At 35.9% G+C, this 24,348-nt stretch overlaps 1 protein-coding gene and 1 pseudogene across 1 annotated transcript; both read right to left on the reverse strand.

Moving 5' to 3' along the window:
• Positions 1 to 2,389: 2,389 nt before the first annotated feature.
• On the reverse strand, positions 2,390 to 3,172 carry LOC139111727 (uncharacterized; the record flags this gene model as incomplete). Its single annotated transcript, XM_070672196.1, has 1 exon — positions 2,390 to 3,172. A coding segment is annotated over one exon (552 nt), but the record flags the coding sequence as incomplete, so codon positions are not given.
• LOC139111728 (putative nuclease HARBI1) lies at positions 3,106 to 4,807 on the reverse strand (annotated as a pseudogene).
• Positions 4,808 to 24,348: the final 19,541 nt, after the last annotated feature.

Below are 24,348 nucleotides of genomic sequence, written 5' to 3' on the forward strand. Positions count from 1 at the left end.
ATGAGGACCACATAGAAACATATGCCAAACACACATTAAAACTTTTCTATTATTTGTGTTGTGTATATAATAGTTGTGAAACAGATAAACGGTGTGAGAAAAAACGAAAGATAGACAATAAAAGAAAAAGCGTGAGAGAGAGAAAAAGAGAGCGGAGAGAGAGAGAGAGAGAGAGAGAGAGAGAGAGAGAGAGAGAGGGAGAGGGGGAGGGGAGAGGAGAGGGAGAGAGGGAGAGGGAGAGAGAGAGGAGAGGGAGGGAGAGGGAGAGGGAGAGGGAGAGGGAGAGGGAGAGGGAGAGGGAGAGGGAGAGGGAGAGGGAGAGGGAGGGAGAGGGAGAGGGAGGGAGAGGGAGAGGGAGAGGGAGAGGAGAGGGAGAGGAGAGGGAGAGGGAGGGAGAGGAGAGGAGAGGAGAGAGGAGAGGGAGAGGAGAGGAGGGAGAGGGAGAGGGAGAGGGAGAGGGAGAGGGAGAGGGAGAGGGAGAGGAGAGGGAGAGGAGAGGGAGAGGGAGAGGGAGAGAGAGAGAGAGAGAGAGAGAGAGAGAGAGAGAGAGAGAGAGAGAGAGAGAGAGAGAGAGAGAGAGAGATTTTATAAGTATTTTATTTTTTTTTATTTTTTATATTTTATTATATATATTACAGATCATTCGGAAAAATGGATTTTGAAGACGTCCAGCCTGGGCCGTCAAAACAGTTTCTTCCTCGCGACGATGTGGCGGTTGCCCAAAGGTAATCGTCTTCTCGTCGTGAGGAGCCGTCAACCTCCACGGAAACTAATAGCCGAGACAGAGCCGGAGAAACGGCGCATACAACAGAAGCTGCGACATTAGCTCGAGAAAATAAAGAACTGCGAAAAAGATTAGAAATCTTAGAGCAAAAATCAAATAGACGTAAGTACATTTGGCATGAGGTACTACCGTACTTCTTGATTTTTTACCATGACTCTTAAAAACATTTATTAATTTTTTTTAGCTCCTCGTTGGAAAAGGCCTGGCCGCTATATGTACACTCGCGGTGGCGGGCAAGGTCGCGGTGACGGACGGGGTCGCGGTAGCAGAAGTGGTCGCGGCTACCGAAACGGCCCCTACAAACAATATTTTTTTTATTAATTTTTTTTAACATTTGTTTTTTTTTCATTTTTATTAAAATTATTTTAGAATTTAGTTTTTTTTTACATACATATTATTATACAGGGTGTCCCAAAGTCATGTAGACAAACTTTGGAACTAGGTAGATCTCGTTATTTTAAGACGAAAAGTCCTTTACCATTTTTTATTCTGAGTAATATTAAGCGAGATAAAAATTATTGAAAATTAGGTTTTTTGGGCGGATCTTACTGCTCCTCACACCGCGCGGAAACGCTCTATCCGTCGGTAGTCCCCAATCCATGCTTTCTTGATCATCGATCATTTTCTTTGTATTGTTACGCGTCGTCGCCTTTCTTTTATTCCTGGTTTAGACCAGTTTATCTAGGCGGGCCGATCGTAACCGCCTGTCTTGCCCTGCGCGCCTTCATTTTTCTTATCGATGATCGAGAACGCAAGGATTGGGGACTATCGATGGATAGAACGTCTCCTCGCGGTGTGGGGAGCAGTAAGTTCCGCCCAAAAGACATAATTTTCAATTATTATCTCGCTTAATGTTACTCGGAATAAAAAATGGTAAAGAACTTTTCTTCTTAAAATAACGAGATCTACCTAGTTCCAAAGTTTGTCTACATGACTTTGGGTCACCCTGTATATGGTGTTTATTTCCCTTGCGGGATACACCCGGACCTCCGCTCCGGTTACAATTAACAACTACATAAACTACAATTAATTAAATACATTATTTAAATTTTTTATATACATAGTTAAATACATATTATTAAATTAAAAACAAAAAAAGATTAACCGATTTTTATCGGATTAAAGTAGTTAATTACCTATTAGTAAATTAAATTCATATCAGATATATTTAAATATTTATATGTTTATTAGCATTTAAATTAAAAACATTATTTACATTTTTTATATTAATTACATATTTTATTTGTATACTACATTAATTACATGTTAGTAAAATAAATTGCACAATAATCTTAAGTATTTGCAAAAAAAATGCTTGACTAGAAGCTTTACTAACAAGAGCAGCCACTGATATTAATTGAAGTTCCATTCCAACTTTATCTTTATTCTGTGCTGTGACAACTACATTTTCATTTGTAAATCTGAAAAGCAAACTTTATTTTAATAAATACAACTTATAAATATTTAATAGAGTACTATTACAAAATAGATATACTTAACTTATCTAATAGAATTCTTCGTTTATGTCACTAGTCTTTGTGTGCAATTTTTAATATGTTTCTATAATATTTAGTTATAACATATAAAGTTAATATATTTTTTTGTTAGTGAGATTTCTGACGTATTGTGATATTTGTATAAGGCTAAAAGAAATGTAAAATGTTACATTTTAAATAAAATTCATTAAAAAAAACACTTTAATATTATAAATGTATTGATTTACATATTGACTTATGTAGGGAGCAAACGAGGAATTATGTTAATGATTTGGTAGTTTTATTGAGATAATGGTTTTTTATATAATTATCCTTAACATAATACATTATACATTTATTATTAATATCTCATTGGAAGCCGATCGCATATTAAGTCTCGCTTGATCGCACCTACTTGTGAATTATCAATAACTTGCTGATGGACATTACCGTTTCTTTCAATATTTAGTGGAAGGATGTCTAATTCATCATTTTTTAGTACACATACATTATGCAAGACACAACAAGCAAGTATATAACGAGCAATTAAATCAGTTCGAGTCATAGAAAGAACATGCAATAAACTTCGAAATCTTCCTTTTAAAAGGCCAAATGTTTTTTCAATAATTACTCGCGTCGAAGAATGACAATAATTATAATTTTTTTGCCGTAGCGTTAAATGACCGTTATCACGATAGGGAACTAAGAGGTTATCATGAAGCTTATATGCTGAATCACCAATTAGGTGACAGTCATTAGGAAATTTTTCTGAATTTCCCAATGCGTCTTGAATTTTAGATAGACGAAACACTCGCTGGTCATGCACGGATCCCACATGTCCAATATAGCAATGCGTAAAACGTAGTTTGTGATTACAAATCCCCTGTAAAAATATATGTATATATGTTACGTTTTAGTTAAAAAATTATGTTTTTAAATACAGCAATAATTATAATAGTTCGATAATAAAAATACAAAATTACAAACCTGTAGCTGAATGGAATGATAATCTTTTCGATTTATATAAGCTTGTGGGTTTATACGAGGTAATGGTATATTGATATGGGTACCATCTATAGTTCCTATTACTTTTGGGAAACCACTGATATTTTCAAAACCTTCCCATATTTCTTGAATCATATTTTCTGTTGGCCATTTAATAAATATTGGTGCTAAATCTGAAAGTGCCTTAGTAACCCGTCAAGTTGCCAACAAAGCTGTTGATCGACTAATATCAAATTTTGCGCATATTGATCTAAAATAGAAAAAATCTAAATATAAAAAATAATTATATTATTATTAAGTTTTTATTAAGTATTATACTAACCTATAAGAATCTGGTGTAGCCATTCTCCAAATAGCGATAAGAAATTGTTTTTCTGGAGAAATCATTTGTAGTCCAGGATAATGTCTCTTCAATTTTGAAGCAATCAATGAGAGAGTAAACTCAAACGTATTTCTGGACATTCTATTAAAAAAAAGAAAAATTAGTATAAACAAAAATAGCAAATCTTTTTTCTTTTTTCCTGCTGAAGCCAAACATGCTCTAAAATAGTATCTTTGGAGACAGCTTTAAATATATTGTAATAGTACAAATTAAATATAAATTATTCATAATTACCTAAAATGTGATTTAAATTCATTATTTTTCCATGTAGGTATTATTGTTTCTACATAATTTTGTAGCCGGGGAATTTTTCTTTGTTGTACTTCTAAATTATGTAATAAATTTTCGTCGACATCACTGTCAGACGACGAAGACGTCTCTATTATTTCTTGTAATACAAATTGTATTATTAATTGCTTTTTCGATCTTTGCATTGTTTTGTATTTGCAGATGTAACAAGAGATATTTGTAACCATGAGCCTCAGTTGTATCACCTAACTATCAATTAATAAAAAAAATAATTTATAACTTTCACAAATCTTATATATAACATTTTATTTTTTATAGTTCCACATATCATTCCTAATGAAATATTGATAATACAAACTTACCTCAATCTGATGCTATTCGAAACTCAACTACCCAAGCAATTGTAGGAAATATATACGTGTTGATACGTTGATAGTGCTAGGTTAGATAGCACTAACAGAACTCTTTGAGCAGTCCAATAGCGTAAGCGCTATATAATCTTCCCGAACGCATTTATAAGCATTGGTACTGATAGCCTTATAGCGTCTCTCCGAACGCACCCCTCGAAAGAAATAGCGTTGATAGCGCCGAATGATGACGTCGCACGCTACCATCATTGACGTCACACGCGACCAATGACGTCACGATTGCGTTTTGTAGCGCTATTACCTAGCTCCGCGAACGTCCAATAGCACTATATTGCACGAATAGCGACTCCCCGAACGCACCCCTAGTAGAATTCCTCGTTTATTTTTGTCACTAGTTAATGGTTGGTCTTCCAAAGAATTTCCTCGACTTAATTTACAATGATTTTAATACCGATTGTATGACAACTTACATTTACTTTATTATTTTTTTATTTATTACGCGATCATCACTCATCACTCATTACCACAAAACTGACACATCAATAAACACAGTCGATAAATAAAATATAGTCGATAAATCAATCCATGCCATCTAGCGGCGCGAAAACGAGAAGGACATTTTTGTCGTCGACGACGACGACGACGACGACGACGTTAAAATATATAATTTTACTCTTACAAGCAAACTTTACATCGCGATATCTTTGTTTGTAGAGAACGTAGCGAAAAAATAAAAGCATTTTTATGATATTGTTACGCCCGGTATAGAGAACGGCGCGGAGCCCGCCGTTAGGGAGCGGCGTGAAGTCCGAGCTCGGCGACGTTCGGCATGGAGAGCTTCGTCTTGAATATTTCGCGAGTCTCAAGTTAGCTGTCACCCGTTGCTAGGGGACAGCTTGTTGTTTAAAGAGAATTTTGTTAGTCTGACCCATGACGTTGATGGGCGCTGTCGTTACGTTGAGGTTACTATTAAATTCATTCTTTTCTTAAAGTCTGTGTTATTTCTTTCACGGCGGGAGTGACGCGGAGTGAGTGTGAGAGAGAGTGAGAGCGCTGCAGCGAAGTGTACGAGTGTGAGCGAGACCGCCGCCTGAGTCGCCGTGCGTAACAATTTTGGGAGCTCGTCCGGGATCATGCCGCAATCGACGAAGAGGAGACGGTCGCATCAGGGGGGACCGGTGTCCGCGGAGGAGTGCACGTTGGAGGCTCTTCTCGGGGAGGTGCGACAGCTGCGGTCGGAGCAGCAGCAGCGGGAGGACGGGCTGCGTGCGGAGATCCGGCTGAGAGATGACGTCATTCATCGGATGCAACAGCAAATTACAGAGCTAAGTCCTTCTGTTTTAAGAATTTCTCCCGCAGTAGTTAACGCGGAAGCGGGTCCGTGCAGCGTGCCGGCCGTGGGGGTAGAGGGGCCCACGCGTTCCGGGGCGGGATTTGCTGGTGTCACGTGCTGACAAATTTAATATTTTAAATAATAAACTGTGGGAATAAACTTTGGAATTCAATGAAATTTAAAACCAATTCTATTTAAAGAACAATAAGAGACTAACACCGGGTGAGACCGAGCCGGGATAACCATATGAACTATTGATTTTATCGATCGAACAACGACGGGGAAAACAGTTACTAATTAGCTATATTTAATTATCGATTTAAGATACCCTTCCTCCTTGATTTTGAAGAAATGGTGAACCAAGTCTTTAGCGGGGACAAGGGGATCCACATTCTATAAAAGAACGTGCGAAGAAGCGCGATCAATCAATCAGTTAGTTAGTTAATCAGTAAGTTAGTAAGTCAGATGTTAATCAGATAGTCAGTCAGTACGGAGTTATCATAAGGTACTGTGAACGAAACGATTGATGGTCAGAAAGAGTTGTTTGAACTCGATCGAGATTTAAGAGAAATTGAGCGAGAGGACCAAGGAAGTTGAGCTAAGACTCTGAGAGATTGAGAGTTGAGGATTTTTGGAAAGATTGTAAGAGATTTTTAAATTTAATTGGAAATTTAAGGTAAATATTTTATTTGAATAAATTGTTATTTGTTAATTTTATTTCAATATTTAATTTTGATTTAACTTGATTTTGGTGTCGGAATTGAAAGGAGTTGAGTTAAAATACTTTTGATTATTATTTATTCCTTGGAGGTGTTTCTGTAGAACCTCGCGAACGAAGAGTGTCGCGTTGGGTTTGGTCGCTTCTTTATGGAGCGCGCGCAGAAAGATTTCCGAAGATTTTCTGCTGCCGTCGCTAAACAAAGAATTTAGATTTTGAAGTTTTTAAATGAAGAAACGCGCCGGTAAACAAGTTCAAATAAAACGACTCCGATACCAGGTCAAAAGAGCCCTTGAAAATAAACAAAATCCTTTCTCCTTAATCCAGAAATTAAATCAAATAACTGAATTAAATAAACCAAAATATAAATTAATTTTGATTGATTTCCAGATCAATTATCCGAATTTTAATTTAATTCCTAAAACTGATCCGCGATTTGTGACTTACAGAAATCTTTATCTTTTCGGTCCAGACGATTAAAAGAAAAGAATTAATTTCGCAATCCTTGTCCGGTCCCGGGTAAAGTTCTTAAATGAATTGACTCAAAAACGGACTAAATAATTTCGTTTATCAGGACGTGACAGTTATAAAATTTTTGGTGACAGCGGTGGGATAGCAAAGGATTGTGAGGAAAATTTTGAAAATAAATTCAGGATAGAATAAAATTTTAGAATGGCGGTTCAACGTAGTCCGGTACAAACGAATTTAGGAGCAAGCACTAGTGCAAATGAAGGAAATGAAAGAGAAGGAACAAGTGAGGTAGATGAATTACGGGCATTAATTAGGCAACAGAATAATGCAATACAAAGATTACAACAAATCGAGTCGAGTCAAACAGCGAGTGAACGTTCACCTCAATCGGGAATAACCGAAGGAATTTTAGGAAATTATTTTCGTTTTTCATTGAAAGATGCGTTAGAAGCAGTGCCGAGTTTTGACGGAGAAAATATTTCGTTTGTATATTTCGTAGAAGGATGCGAAGAAGCACTTTCCATGGTCGCACCTTCTCAAGAAATAAATTTAGTAAGAGCGGTTCGAAATAAATTAAAAGGGGACGCACATAGGTCAATTTTGGGGAAAGCATTTAATAATATGCGAGAATTTGTCGAGTTTTTAAGAACAAAATATGGGCCGAGAGAATCAGTTTATGAAGCTCAGGGACGGTTAGCATATTTATGTCAAAAGAAGGATGAAAAAGTTGTTGCATACGCTAATCGAGTGAGAGAGTTAGGGAAAAGAATTTTAGATGCTCAGAAAAGAGAGACAGGACAAATAAGTGAAGAATTTAAGAAATCAGTTGATGAACATCTTAAAACAAGTTTTTTACGGGGAATAAATAAAGAGATAATAATAAATAAAGAGGGATCGTTTGATTTAGTTGAGGGTCGCGCAATTGAAGCCGAAAAAGAGTTAGAGACATCGAATATGATAAGACGACTTGTATTAGCAGAGAATACGCCTATGGAAAAAAGGGCATCGGCACGTCGCGTAGAAGCAGAAGTAGTGAGTTGTCAATACTGCCAGAAGAAAGGCCATACAGCTGATAAGTGTTGGCAAATAAACAGACCGCAAGTGAATAGGAACGGTAACCGGAACATGTTTAATACGCAAAGAGATAATGTCGCAAATCAAAATAATAATTTTAGGCGTGAGCAAACGACATTTATGAATCAAAATCCGATCAATCGTCAACAAAATTTTAATACTCGAGGAAATAATTTCCTGAGACCAAATTTTAATTCTCAAAATCGAAACTTAAATAATACAAATCAAAATTACAATCATAATGGTTTTAATCGGAATACAATAATTTGCATGTATTGTAAGAAACCAGGACATATTTTGAAAGAATGTCGAAAGAGAATTTACGATAATTCTCAACAAAATTTTCAAAATCAGGGAAACGGGCAGATTCCCGCGAAGAATGGGGCGACTCCGGGAAATATCAAAACTCGCCCTACGCGAATGATTACGGGAGAACCAGAATCTCAGAGCGAACAGTAAATATAGCTCGAATGGACGATGTTCCATCAGTAAATTTGGGAAGCATTAATTTTACTAATAATTTAAGATTACTTGTTGACAGCGGCGCTGGGCCGAATATAATTAAAAGAAATTTTGTAACAACAGATACTCCCATTGAACGGAACGAAATCTTAAAACTAAGCGGGATAACGACGCATATTGTAACCACCTTAGGGCTGGTACAAATAGATATCTTAGGATGTCGAGTCAATTTTCACTTGGTAGAAAATGATTTTCCGATTCCGCAGGATGGAATTCTGGGTTCAGATTTCTTTAAGCAATTTCAAGTAAAAGTAAATTATGAATTAAATCAGTTAGAATGGAACAACGTTCGTGTACCGTTTGCCGAGAGAGAAGAAACATTCGTAATTCCTCCCAGAAGCATAAAACAAATGCATATAAAAATAGCAAATTCAGAATTAAAAGAAGGATATGTTCCGCGACTAAATGTAACGCAGGGAGTCTACTTAGGAGACGCTTTAGTTACAGTTAAGGATGCTAAAGCATATTTGCAAATAATAAATACAACTGAAGAAGAAGAAAGAGTATATATTCCGACAGTAAAGATTTATGATTTCGAAATAGAAGAAAAACAGGAAACAGAGTTAGATATTGAGGAAAGCTATTTAGGTAGCAATAATCAAAACTCAAGATCATGTTTTACGATTAAAGAAACAGGAAGAAAAGATAAAATAATTAATTTGTTAAGATTAGAGCACTTGAATAAAGAAGAAAGATTACATGTTGAAGAATTAATTGAAAAGAATTCAGATTGTTTTCATTTGCCAGATGAACCACTTGGGCATACGAATATTTTAAAACATCGCGTTCCGACGGTAAATGAAATACCGATAAATACGCGACAATACAGATTTCCAGTAATACATAAAGAAGAAATAAATAAACAAGTAAAGGATTTATTAGATCAGAAAATAATAAAACAATCAGAGTCACCGTATAATACGCCTGTATGGATAGTTCCAAAGAAAGCAGATTCAAAAGGACAGAAACGCTGGCGCATGGTGTTAGATTTCCGTGCATTAAACGATAAGACGGTAGGCGATGCATATCCATTGCCAAATATAACAGAAATATTAGATCAATTAGGAGGAGCAAAATATTTCTCAATATTTGATTTAGCCTCGGGATTTCATCAAATTAAAATGCATCCAGACGATAGTCATAAAACAGCATTTTCTACTCCACATGGTCATTATGAGTTCGACCGAATGCCATTTGGTTTAAAAAATGCTCCGGCAACTTTTCAAAGATTAATGGATTTGGTTTTAACTGGAATGCAGGGGAATGAAATTTTCGTTTATTTAGATGATATAGTCTTATATTCAAGTTCATTAACGGAACATGCAATTAAATTTGAAAAATTAACTGCGCGATTAAGACAAGCGAACTTGAAATTTCAACCGGATAAATGTGAATTTTTAAGAAAAGAAGTAACGTATTTAGGGCACATAATTGGAAAAGATGGGGTAAAACCGGATCCTAAGAAAATTGAAGCAGTGCAAAATTTTCCAGTACCTAAAAGTCCGAAAAATGTTAAACAATTTTTAGGGCTAGCAGGATATTATCGTAGATTCATTAAAGGATTTTCAAAAATCGCAAAACCATTAACGAATTTATTAAAGAAAGAAGAAGAATTTAAATGGGGAGAAAAGGAGCAAGAATGCTTTGAAATTTTAAAAGAAGCATTATGTAAAGAACCAATTTTACAATATCCAGATTTTACCAAACCATTTCTTTTAACAACCGATGCATCTGGGATAGCAATCGGAGGAATATTAAGTCAAGGAACAATTGGCAAAGATCAACCGATAAGTTATGCATCACGGGTATTAAATGATGCAGAGAAAAATTATTCAACGATAGAAAAAGAATTATTAGCGATAGTATATTGCGTACAACATTTCCGACCTTATTTATATGGAAAGAAATTTATATTAATAACAGATCATAAACCATTAACTTGGTTGAATAAATTAAAAGATCCTACTTCACGACTCGCACGATGGAGAATTAAATTATCTGAATACGAGTATGAAATTATTTATAAACCAGGGAAAATTAATGCAAATGCGGACGCGTTATCACGTAACCCTATAACAGGAGTATACCCGATACAACCAGACCTTGATGCAATCAAAGAATGCTCGGAAGATGAGGAGGCCAGAGAAAGAAATGCAAATCCGAAACCATTGGTAGCCTCGCTAAGAGAAGGAACAATGAAAGAAGAACCAGAACCGATAACAACTGGAATGCAAACGCGAAAAATGACGGAAGGAGAAAGTTTTCCTTTCACTAAAAAGGAACTAAAATTACCATTATTTTATAAACATACATTTCAAGCGGAAGTTCATAGAAATCCAGAGGAACGAATTAACATTGAAGAACAAATAAATCCTGAAGAAATAATTAAAAGAACAAATTTAAGGAAACTAAGAAATAAACGAAAGGAAGAAGAAAAAAGGAATGAAATAGCGAATCAATCAGAACCAATTGAGGAAGAAATTTTAACAAACACACTTGAACAACAAATTGCAATACCGCCAAATCTTCAACAAATAATAGAAAGATTATCTGAAGAATTGGAGGAAGACGAAGAAGAATATAATCAAAGGAAAATAATGCCAAATGAATTAAACCAAAGAATAAGCATAAACGAAGAAAATTTTGAAATAGAACAAGAATTATCAGAGGAAGAAGATCAAGATGAACAAATTTATGAAAATGAAGGAAATTATTTTAAAGGAAATGAAGAAAAAAGCGATTCAGATTCAAATTTTGAAATAAATTTTAATGAAATGGACATCGATGAATCAACACAAGAAATGGAAAAACAAATGTTAACTCGGAATCAAAAACAAAGTATAATTAATAGTCGAGATCAAATTTTTATGCGGAAAGAACATTATTTATATTTTCTGACTGCAGATCATAAACCATGTGATGAAGGAGGAAAACAATTATATAAACAGAATTTAATACCTAAAATTAGAGAAAAGACAGTAGGAAATATTGAAGTAATTAAAAAGGGAAATAAATTTCATTTAATTTTAATTTGTAAAGAAAATAATAATGAAAAAATGACCAGAGAAACGTTATTATTGCTTACTCAGAAACTACGTGAAATCTTTAAAGGAAATTCAATTGAAATAGTTAATATTGCAAAGACAGAAGTTGATAATGTCGGATGGAAAGAAATTTTAAATCAAATTCAAGAATCAATTAGAGGAATGCCAATTAAAATCATAGTGTGTCATGGGCTTGTGACTATTCCAAAAATAGAAAAACGAAAAAATATTATTGAAGAATCTCATTCTTCAAAAATCGGGGGTCATAAAGGAATAACCAAGACGTATAACAGAATTCGGCAAAAATTTTTCTGGAATAATATGAAATCTGAAATACAAAATTTTATTGATCAATGTTTACAATGTCAAAAGAAAAAATTAATAAGAGTAAAAACTAAGCAACCCATGTTAATCACTGACACACCTTTTTCGTCATTTGAAAAAATATCAATGGACATTGTCGGTCCATTACCAGAAACCACAAAAGAAAACTCCTATATACTAACAATTCAAGACCATCTAACTAAATTTTCCTTAGCAATTCCTTTAAAATCAATTACTGCAGTTAAAGTTGCAGATGCTTTATTAAAATATTTTATTTGTATATTTGGAGCACCTAAAGTAATTTTAACTGATCGAGGAACAAATTTTATGAGTAACTTAATGAAAAGATTTGCAAAACAATTTAAGATTAAACAATTCAGAACAACGGCCTTCTATCCACAAGCCAATGGAGCTTTAGAACGGTCACATTTGGTTTTAGTAGAATATTTAAAACAATATGTAGATAAATTCACTGAATGGGATGAATTATTAGAATACGCAACATTTTCTTATAATACAAGTGTTCATGAATCAACTGGATATACTCCCTATGAGTTGGTATTTGGTAAAATAGCCAGAGAACCATCCAGTGAAATAATTGATGAAATTAAAGGAGAAACATATGATGATTATTTAAATAAATTAATGACAAATATTCATACTGTTCAAGAATTGGCAAGAGAATGTTTAATTGCTTCCAAAATGAAATCAAAATTTTATTATGATAAGAAAATTAATCCACAAATATTTCAAATCAATGATCAAATTTTCCTTTTAAATGAACCAAAGAAAGGAAAATTAAGCGATCAATATTCGGGACCTTTTACAATTTTGGACATTTTACCAAACGGAAATATTAAAATATGTGTAAAAGGAAAATTAAAAATAATTCATCCTAATAAAATTAGGAAAATGAAAAATTAAGAGATTTAGTATGTGCCGCTAAAACATATTCAATCTCAAATCAATTATTGTTTTCATACAGATGAAGGCAATTATTAGCGTGATGATCATCGGACAACTATTAATAAACGGAACTTATGGAATTATCGGATACGACTGCGGAACAACGAATTTAAATATAACAACAGTGTCGTTATTAGAGATAGAAGAATGCGACATACCAATAATTGAACCACAAGTAATAGATGTGCCAATACAATTATTACAATTATCAAAATTCGAATCAACAAATGTTATTCAATGTAAAATAATAATATCAAGAACAGTCTTTTATTGCGGAATGCACTCACATGTATCAATAGTTAATAACGCATTCGCAGAATATATACTTGATACTTCAATTGATCAATGTAAAACTATGCACAAAACAGGAACATTAATAGTAAATACGAATAATATCATAAGCGGATTAAAAATAAATCAAACAACAACACGACCAATAATTTTTGCGGGATCAGTTACTACAGACGGAAAATGTTACGGAACTCAATATTCAGATCCTTACGGAACATGGCAGAATGTAGTTGTTCAAGGAATAATTAAAATAACGCTAAGCTCACATAGGGCAGTAACAAATATAGAAACAAATCAAATACATTTAAATACGGGAACAGCATGTCAATATTCAGAAGGAGAATGTATAGATATCGAAGGAAAATTTTCATATTGGGAAACAATACCTCATGATCATTGTAAATTCAATAATTATGATGTTTTATATGAAGGAAAAGCGAGAAAGATGATTAGCAAAATTAATGAAAAAATGCAAACTGTTTATTCCTTGACAACTAATGATGTCACTTTTGCATTAACGCAAATAAGCGAAGAATATCCTTGCGGACATACATTAATTAAAACAGAACATCCAAAATTATTCATTTATGAAACAACTAAAGGAGAATTGTTAACACGGAAAAAATCAATTGCGGTAGAGAACATCGATATTTTTGCATATGTAAATTCGAAATTTGTCTATGTAGAAAGACATTTAAGAACACAAATTAATTATTTATATACGGATATCATTAAACAACGATGTGAATTAGAACGACAAGTATTGAAGAATACGCTGAGCCTTGCAACACAAGCACCGGATGAATTTGCATACCAGATGATGAAAGGACCGGGATACATGGCAACGTTATCGGGAGAAGTCGTACACATAACGAGATGTACACCAGTGGAAGTAATCGTACAACATACACAAGAGTGTTATCAACAGCTACCGGTATCAAGAGAAAATAAAACATATTTTATGTCACCGCGTACTCATATTCTTTTCGAAACAGGGACGCAAGTTCCATGCAGCAGAATTTTACCAACGATGTTTTACTTGCACGACGGATGGTATAAAATAACGCCAAATGTTGAGTATAGTAAAACACCAGAAACAATTAAACCAATGACGAAACCAACTTGGCATTACAACGATCCAGGATTTTTAGCAGCAAGTGGAATTTATACCACGAAAGATTTGGAAAACCTCAGGGATCATATTATGTTCCCTGCAGAAAAATCAAGCATTTTAAACACCGTAGCACGAGGAGTACGTGGGGAGCAAGTATTAACGCAAGGGATTTCGTTATCGAATTTGATGGACGAAAAAACCTTGAAGAAAATCACAGAAAACGCTTGGAAGAAAATTTGGGGAACATTTTTATCAGTCGGAAATGCTAGTGCAGGAATAATTGGCATATATTTCTGCATTAGAACAATGAAATTAATTATCGATACCGTAATACATGGCTATGCGTTACACACAATATACGGATGGTCATTACATTTAATTGGAGCATTTTGGGATTCAGTTACGAATCTGTTGATACACTTGGCGCAAAGGAAAAATCATGAAGAAGAAAAGAAAATTACAAGAAATCAAGAAGACAATAAACAAGAAGATATCAAAGAAGAAAACAATCAAATCAAGAATGAACAAGAGGATTCAGAAAAACTACGCCTGGAACAACAATTAACAGCGCGATACACCATCGAAGAAGAAAGGAAACCAGCGGAAAGGAAGATTGATAATGAACAATATAATATTTATCCACGTTTATAAATCAATAAAGAAATAATAATAACATGAATTTATTTTAATTAAAAGAAACCAAATTAATATTATAACCATAATAAAATAAATAACAAATTATTTCTTTTTATAGAAATGGAAACCTATATCCAAGTATACGATTTAATGAAGATGTTAAAAACGGAACAAGAAGTAAAAGTAATAAAAGTAGAATCACCAAACGCAATATATATACAATTCAAAAAAGGAATGGATGAACATAAAGAACTGATGGATTATTTTGGAAAAAGGATGGAAAGAATAAAAGATGAGAACATATTATTCCCGGACGAAATAAAAAAAGGAAAAACGATTGCAATTAAAGAAAAAGGACGATGGCAAAGAGGAAGAGTGGAAGAAGAAATAGATTTTAACCAAATAAGAATAGATTTAAAGGACTCAGCACAAGAAGTTTTAAGATCAAAACTTAATTGTTATAAACTAGAAGAAAGATTCAGAGAAACCCCATGGCAAATCATCAAATGCAAATTAACACAAATTGAACCCAAAACAAGCTGGGGCTGGGGTGAAAGAGAAAATAAAATGATTAAATATCTTTTGGAAGGACAACAAGGAAAAATAAAAATAGAAAAAGTGATCAACTATGAAGAAGTAGCAGTAACATTCACAAAAATTTCAAGAGGATATGAAGAAAAAGAAGATATAGGAACTCAATTAATTAACAAAGGATATGCGAGAAGGAAAATAAGAAATAATTATGAAAATTAAAAGAAAACAATAAAAACAAAATTATTATTCTAAGTAATCAATGTAAAAAAAAAAAAAAGAAGAAAGAAAATTAATTTTTTATATAAGAATAAACTAATAAATAAGCCAATGGAAATGAACCTTTAAAACAGTAGTGATACCTTTATAATGGTCAGGTGTAAATGAGCACCGAATTCCAATCAGCGATATCTCTAAGCTCAGGTAACTTACTTTTATTGAATCATTAGTCAGTCGGCAATTGGCAAGCGGTGAGTGCAGATCAAAAGAAAAGAGAGTTATTAAATAAAAGAAATTATTAAAAAGTGATCTTAGAGGTAACTGATTTTAATTACAAAATATTTTTTTATAAAAAAAAAAACTACAAAAGAAATAATAAAAAATTAATTTTCTGTAGGAATATATTTTATTTTTTTTGGAAAAATGGAAAATCACGTAAGAACGATAAATTTAAGAAACTTGTCAAGACACGCAGAATTCGAAGGGAGAGCAATCAAAATCGAAACACCGGACAAAATATTTGTCCAATTAAAGAATGGGATGGAGGACCATCGAGAATTAATGGACTACTTTAATCAAAGGATGAATAGGATAGGAGGAAATTTGGTGTTATTCCCGGAAAATATTACAATAGGAAAGGAGATAGCCTTAAAGGAAAGAGGAAAATGGCAGAGAGGAGTAATAGAAGAGGTAAAAAGTTTCAATCAAGTGAAAATTAACTTAAAAGATTTGGGGAGGAAAATTGAGATACCGATGTATCATTGTTGCGAATTGGAACAAAGATTCAAAATAACACCATGGCAGGCGATAAAATGCAGCATTGCGAGAATTCAACCAATAACAGGAAAAGGATGGGCGAAAAAAAATATAGACATGGTCAAATTTCTAGCAGAAGAATATAAAGTGTGGATAAAAATAGAAGAATGTTTAAATGAAGAAAAAGCGGCGGTAAAATTAATAAGAGCGCCATTAGGTAGCGCAGAAGCATTAGACATAGGAAAAGAATTAATAAAGACAGGAAACGCAAGGTATATAAATTATAATTATTTAAAGTGTCAAATAGGAATGGTAATGTCAGAAAATAATAGATTTTATTAAAATAAATATTAGAATTAGAAACGATATTATAATCAAGTTAAAATATATAAAATATTAATAAGTTAGAAACATTAGGAAATATTATATATTATACATATCTACACATTTATACATTAAGCATTATAAATCATTATATTATAAAATAAAACACATTAATCAAGAGTAAAATATAAAAGAAATATGAATATATAATTAAGAGAAAAAGAATTCTTCCCTTGTTAAAAAAAAAAAAAAAAAAAAAAAAAAATAATAAGTATATGCGATTAATTAAAAGAAACATGTATTTTTTTAAAAAAGCGTGTAATTTTTATGAAAATTTTTCAATTAAGGGAAATATTAATATACTTGCCATACGTAGTAACATAATGTACTACGTATGACTTAAGGGGGAAGGTGTCACGTGCTGACAAATTTAATATTTTAAATAATAAACTGTGGGAATAAACTTTGGAATTCAATGAAATTTAAAACCAATTCTATTTAAAGAACAATAAGAGACTAACACCGGGTGAGACCGAGCCGGGATAACCATATGAACTATTGATTTTATCGATCGAACAACGACGGGGAAAACAGTTACTAATTAGCTATATTTAATTATCGATTTAAGATACCCTTCCTCCTTGATTTTGAAGAAATGGTGAACCAAGTCTTTAGCGGGGACAAGGGGATCCACATTCTATAAAAGAACGTGCGAAGAAGCGCGATCAATCAATCAGTTAGTTAGTTAATCAGTAAGTTAGTAAGTCAGATGTTAATCAGATAGTCAGTCAGTACGGAGTTATCATAAGGTACTGTGAACGAAACGATTGATGGTCAGAAAGAGTTGTTTGAACTCGATCGAGATTTAAGAGAAATTGAGCGAGAGGACCAAGGAAGTTGAGCTAAGACTCTGAGAGATTGAGAGTTGAGGATTTTTGGAAAGATTGTAAGAGATTTTTAAATTTAATTGGAAATTTAAGGTAAATATTTTATTTGAATAAATTGTTATTTGTTAATTTTATTTCAATATTTAATTTTGATTTAACTTGATTTTGGTGTCGGAATTGAAAGGAGTTGAGTTAAAATACTTTTGATTATTATTTATTCCTTGGAGGTGTTTCTGTAGAACCTCGCGAACGAAGAGTGTCGCGTTGGGTTTGGTCGCTTCTTTATGGAGCGCGCGCAGAAAGATTTCCGAAGATTTTCTGCTGCCGTCGCTAAACAAAGAATTTAGATTTTGAAGTTTTTAAATGAAGAAACGCGCCGGTAAACAAGTTCAAATAAAACGACTCCGATACCAGGTCAAAAGAGCCCTTGAAAATAAACAAAATCCTTTCTCCTTAATCCAGAAATTAAATCAAATAACTGAATTAAATAAACCAAAATATAAATTAATTTTGATTGATTTCCAGATCAATTATCCGAATTTTAATTTAATTCCTAAAACTGATCCGCGATTTGTGACTTACAGAAATCTTTATCTTTTCGGTCCAGACGATTAAAAGAAAAGAATTAATTTCGCAATCCTTGTCCGGTCCCGGGTAAAGTTCTTAAATGAATTGACTCAAAAACGGACTAAATAATTTCGTTTATCAGGACGTGACACTGGCGTCCCGAATGAACAGGGGGACGAGAGTAGTTTTGGTCGCGGAAATTTTCCAGCGGGAGTCGGATTAAGATTGAAGCTCGATAATTTTGACGGAACGGCTCCGTTGGAGGAGTTCCTGGCTCAGTTTGAGCTAGTTTCGCGTGCAAATTGTTGGGGAGTGCGGGAGCAATCTTTGGCGCTCGCGTCTTGCCTCCGAGGAAAGGCTTGTTCCGTACTAGAGTCGCTCGCGGATTTGACGAATTTTACATTCGAGGATTTAAAATCTAAGTTGGAATTGCGTTTCGGGGAAAATCGGTTCTCTCAAAATTCTTATTCGGTATTCACAAACCGAAAACAGAAATTCGGGGAAGATTTCGTTTCATTCGGTTCGGAGTTAGAGAAATTGGCGCGGTACGCGTATTCCGAGTGTACGGAAGCGGTTAGGGATAAAATTGCTTGTGCGCAATTTATTTCAGCGATTTCGGACGTGCGAATTAAAAGATCGCTTCAAATGGAAGCGGTTAAAGGATTAAAGGAAGCTATTGAGAGAGCTAAAACTCTCAAGGCGATTTTTGACGAAACCTCCGGGGGAAAAGGGGGAAGTTATAATTTTGTTCAAGGTCTTGCTCGTAGGGAGACGTGGGAAACTGTTTCTAAAGAACGTTTTCCGCGGAAGGAGAGCGGGGGAGCGTCTTCCGGGCAGGGAAATTCGTTTAAGGGAAAGGAGCGGAATCGGAACGGAGAAGAAAAAGAGAAGGGGAATTTCGAGAAAAAGAAAGAGTGTTGAACGTGCGGAAAGTCCGGGCACTTCCGGAATGAGTGTCCAGCAAAGGGGGGAAACTTGAAATAGCTGGCCATAGCGGGGGAAGGCTGGCTGGGTGGAGTTGGACCCCGGGGGCTCGCGTTTTGGGGAGAATCGGGCGTCCCTCTCGGAATTTTACTTTTCCGGGAAAACTTAATGGTGAGAAATGTAATTTTAGAGTGGACACGGGGTCTGATGTGTCCATTTTCGATAGGAAATTTTTGGAGAAAGGGGCAGATTTATTTTCGGAAGGGAAGGAGCTTTTGAGGTATCCCACCGGGGAAAGGGTAGCTGTCGCAGGAAAAACAAATGTTCGGATAGAGTTGGGAATGTTTTCTTTTGAATTTCCGATGTATTCTGCGGCGATTTCAGATGAATGTCTCCTCGGGATAGATTTCTTGGAGAGGGTGGACTTACTAAAGGTTTTTGATTCGGCGTTTGAGGGAAAGGCTGTTTCTAAGAAAGGAGTTAGGATAGGACGCATTTCCGGGGAAGGATCTTCTTCGTTTCCTTAGCAGCTGTTTGAGGAAAGTACTAGGAACTTGAATGAAACTCAAAAAGAAAAGGCTTATCAATTTTTCTCGAAGTTTGGTGAAATATTTTCGGAAGAAATTGTTGCAGAAAATTGTGAGGCAGTTAAGCATAAAATTAATGTTTCCGGTGCTACTCCAATAAAGCAAGGGCCTCGTCGTATTCCTTTTCAAATGAGGGAAGAGGTAGATCAAATTTTAGAGGGAATGAAGGAGCAGGGAGTGATTGAGGAATCTCAAAGTCCCTGGGTTTCGCCTGCGGTTCTGGTTAGGAAAAAGGATGGCTCGATTAGGTTCTGCGTGGATTACAGGAAGCTTAATGCGGTGACGGTAAAAGATTCTTTTCCCTTGCCAAGAATTGATGACATTTTGGATCAATTGGCTGGAAATTCTTGGTTCGCGACTTTGGATCTGAAGAGTGGTTACTGGCAGGTGGGAATGGATCCCGAGGATAGAGAAAAGACAGCGTTTTCTATAGGAAGGGGGCTATGGCAATTCACTGTCATGCCCTTTGGTTTGACAAATGCTCCTGCCACATTTAAAAGGTTGATGAAGAAAATATTGAAGGGGTTGTTGTCCAAAATTTGCTTGGTGTATCTTGACGATGTGATTGTCTTTGGAAAGGATTTCGAAGAATTAATTGATAATCTTAGGGAGGTATTTCTTCGATTTCAGCTTCATAATTTGAAAGCGAATCCTAAGAAATGTGTTTTGTTTGGTAGGGTGGTGAAGTATTTAGGACACGTTATTTCTTCGGAGGGAGTTGCCACCGATTCGGAAAAGATCATTGCAGTAAGAGACTGGCCGGTTCCTCATACCAAGAAGCAATTGAGAAGTTTTCTTGGTTTTTGTTCTTATTATAGGAGATTTGTGAGGGGATTTTCTTCGATTGCAAAGCCGCTTTATTCTCTAACTGAGAATTCAGTTAAACTTATTTGGTGCGAAAAATGCCAAGAGGCATTTGAAATTTTAAAACGGGTTTTAACTTCTTCTCCTGTTCTCGCTTTTCCTAAAGGGGAAGAACGATTTGTTTTAGATACCGATGCTTCGGGAATCGACATCGGGGCCGTTTTATCGCAGGAACAAGATGGAAAGGAAAGGGTAATTGCTTATTTTAGTAAAGTTTTAACTAAGGCGGAGAAGAATTATTGCGTGACGCGGCGAGAACTTCTCGCAATAGTAGAATCGGCAAAGGCGTTTTGTCACTTCTTGATAGAAAGGAAGTTTTTAATTCGAACTGACCATGCTTCCTTAAGATGGTTTCTTTCTTTTAAGGAACTGGAGGGTCAGCTAGCCCGTTGGTTAGAGAGATTGCAGGAATTCGAATTTGATATTGAGCATCGAAAAGGAACTTCACATAAAAATGCTGACGGTTTGTCTCGTCGGCATTGTGAAGAAATTTTGTGCCGGTATTGTCTAAGAGTGGAGGAAAAGTGTCCTTCCGATCGGCATAAAGTTGTGGCACGGATAGTGTTAGGGGAAGATGAGCGGATAGGTTGGAGTCGTGCACAAAGGGAAGATCCCGAGATTTCTAAAATTTTTCAGGCCAAGGAGGAAAATAGGCGTCCTACTATGATGGAAATTTCTTCTTTGGGAACTTCTAGTCGAATTTACTGGAATTATTGGGATGCTCTCGTTCTTCAAGAGGGAGTTCTTTATAAAAGGTGGGAGGCACCGAATTTAAAATCCAGTTTTCTCTAATTAATTGTCCCAAGGACACGGATTCAGGAAATTTTAGAGGAAGCACATGATTCTGCTTCTGGTGGGCATTTCGGTGTTAATAAGACACTCGAAAGAATTCGTAAGAGATTCTATTGGGCTACTTGTAAACAAGATGTCGAGGACTGGTGTAGATCTTGTACCATTTGATGTTCTCGGAAAGGTCCTTCTGGAAAAGGAAAATCTCCTTTGCAGATTTATAATGTGGGAACTCCATTTCAAAGAGTTCAGATGGACATTTTTAGTCCTTTTCCTATTTCTGGGAATTTCTATCCTATTTCTATCCTATTTCCTATTCCGGGAATAAATTTCTGTTAGTTTTGGTGGATTGTTTTTCGAAGTGGGTGGAAGCATTTCCTTTGAGGAATATGAGAGCGAAGAATATCGCGGAAGTTTTTGTAAAGGAGGTGGTCTCTAGATTTGGAGTACCGGAGGAGGTACATACGGATCAGGGTCGAAATTTTGAATCCGGTCTTCTTAAGGAAGTGATGGCGCTTTTGGGAATTAAGAAAACGAGGACAACTGCTTTGCATTCTCAGTCTGACGGACAGGTGGAACGCCAGCATCGAACTGTCACTGATTATTTGGCAAAGTTTGTTGCTTTGAATCAAAGAGATTGGGACAACTGGGTTCCTTTATTTTTGCTGGCGTATCGCTCCTCGAAGCATGAAGTGACGGGGATTTCTCCGGCAGAGCTTTGTTTCGGTAGGGATCTTAGGCTTCCTTTAGACTTGTTACGAGGAAGTCCTCCTTTTTCTATGGAGGATTTACAATCACAAGGGGAGTTTGTTCGGAATCTAAGGCAAAAATTAGAAAAGGTTCATTTGGAAGTAAGGGAAAGATTAGCTATGAAATCTTCACGAGTGAAAACTCGTTATGATGGAAAAGCTAGAAGTATTCGATTTGAGGAGGGGCAGAAGGTTTGGTTCTTTAATCCTCGAAGGGTGCGAGGTTTAGCCCCAAAGTTGCAAAGGAGCTGGGAAGGTCCTTATGTTGTTGTAAAAAGATTAGGGGAAGTAGTTTATTGTATCCAAAAATCGGGAAGACATAGAAAAAAGGTAGTACATTTAGATAGGTTAGCTCCTTTTATTGAGAAAAGGGATTGAGTAGGAAGGAACGCGAGCCCGAAGGAAATTAGGAAATAAGTAAATTTATTTGTTTCAAGTTTTTTGCGCTCTTATTTTTGTTTTAAGGAGGGTCTGCTGGTCAAGAAAAAAAAGTGAAGAAAAACGACGATCTGGTTCCATCTGGAAACACTTTCACAGCCCTTCGAATTAATTCAAGACATCATGGATAGAAAATCTTTATGGATAGAAAGGAAGACTGTTTCGCTCGCGGTTTTCGATGCGTGGTTTTCCGTGAGACAATGGGCAAATGCCGAGAAAGAAACTTGGGGAGTCTTTAAGACGAGAGGGTCCACGCAAGAATTCTGAACAACAATTCCCCCCATGTTTGAAGAGATTGAGAAGCATCGTGTGGAGTTGCGGATGGAGAAGCTCCCTGGAGGAAAGGGCGAAGAGGAGAGAATGAAGAGAGGAAGATCGGCGAGGAAGAGGAACTCTGTCGTCGAGTCCTGAAGAAGGTTCGGCCGGCCTTTTTCTGGGAGGAGTACGAAGAAGAGTTTGACCTCGCGGGAAGAAGAAGGTGGAGTTCGGTGCTCTGGGCAGCAGCCCAGATTAGAACAGGAGCTGCCACGAGAAGAAAGTTTTGGCTGAACCCCCTTGATTGTCGGGACGACAATCTAAAGGACGAGGGGGGCAAAATTGTTACGCACGGCGACTCAGGCGGCGGCCTCGCTCACACTCGTACACTTCGCTGCAGCGCTCTCACTCTCTCTCACACTCACTCCGCGTCATTCCCGCCGTGAAAGAAATAACACAGACTTTAAGAAAAGAATGAATTTAATAGTAACCTCAACGTAACGACAGCGCCCATCAACGTCATGGGTCAGACTAACAAAATTCTCTTTAAACAACAAGCTGTCCCCTAGCAACGGGTGACAGCTAACTTGAGACTCGCGAAATATTCAAGACGAAGCTCTCCATGCCGAACGTCGCCGAGCTCGGACTTCACGCCGCTCTTTAACAGCGGGCTCCGCGCCGTTCTCTATACCGGGTGTAACAATATAAATCGACCCTAATCTACACAATGAACCTACGTAGAAAGCGATCGGCTCAGCCATTGTCGAAATCCAAACATGTACACGGACCACCAGAGATAGCGTTCGGCGGTACGTTAGTCTCTCCGATCTGAGGCGACGGCGGTATACGTGCGCTAGCGCGTCACGCTTCACACAATGAAGCATGCACGTGTGCCGCGGACTCCACGCGGAGCGCCGAGGAGATCGAGAGGACGGGGGAAAATGTAGTGGGGCGCGATTTGATGCTCCATTCTTTAGAGAAACGCGTGATGGAGAGAGAACGCTATAGGTTAGGCACGGGATCAAAGCGGTATACAATATCGCTCTCGCTCGCACGCGTTTGTTTAGATGCGAGCGTTAAGGACAGACATATATGCTGCTCGAACGCTGGCGTTTCGTCTGTTCTTTCCGCATACACCGTCGCCGCAAATCGGAGAGACTAGTATACCGCCGAACGCTATCTCTGGTGGTCCGTGTACAAATTTCTCAATACTTGGTCTCGCGTATAATAGGCACGGTAGTAGGCTGCGCCCATACTTGGCGCGAGGCACTACCGTGCCTCTTGATATAAGAGTATTTTAATAAATAGAATTCGCCAATAAAAAAAACAAAACTTTATTTCTACAAGGACTAACAGTTACTAAATACAATTTTTACATATTTGTAATAATTATTGAATTACATGTACCTTTCTTTCTTTATTAACAATTAAATAATAGTTACATTCTTTACTCATGTTTTGTTAGTAAGAATGATATATAACCACATGATGTCTTAAATACCTAAAAAATATTATATTTTAATTAAAAAATGTTTAGTAAACACTTAAAAAAATTATTTAATAATGTTAAGTATAACTTCTTTAAGAAACATGTTGATTTTTATGTATATTTGTCATAAGAATTAAGATATTAACTGATTCTAATTGTTTTATTCTTGTAAATATTGTTGCGCTCCGACTCGGTAGACGAATACTCGCTCGT

Source organism: Cardiocondyla obscurior, linkage group LG25, assembly GCF_019399895.1.
Source record: "Cardiocondyla obscurior isolate alpha-2009 linkage group LG25, Cobs3.1, whole genome shotgun sequence".
Taxonomy (NCBI): Eukaryota; Metazoa; Arthropoda; class Insecta; order Hymenoptera; family Formicidae; genus Cardiocondyla; species Cardiocondyla obscurior.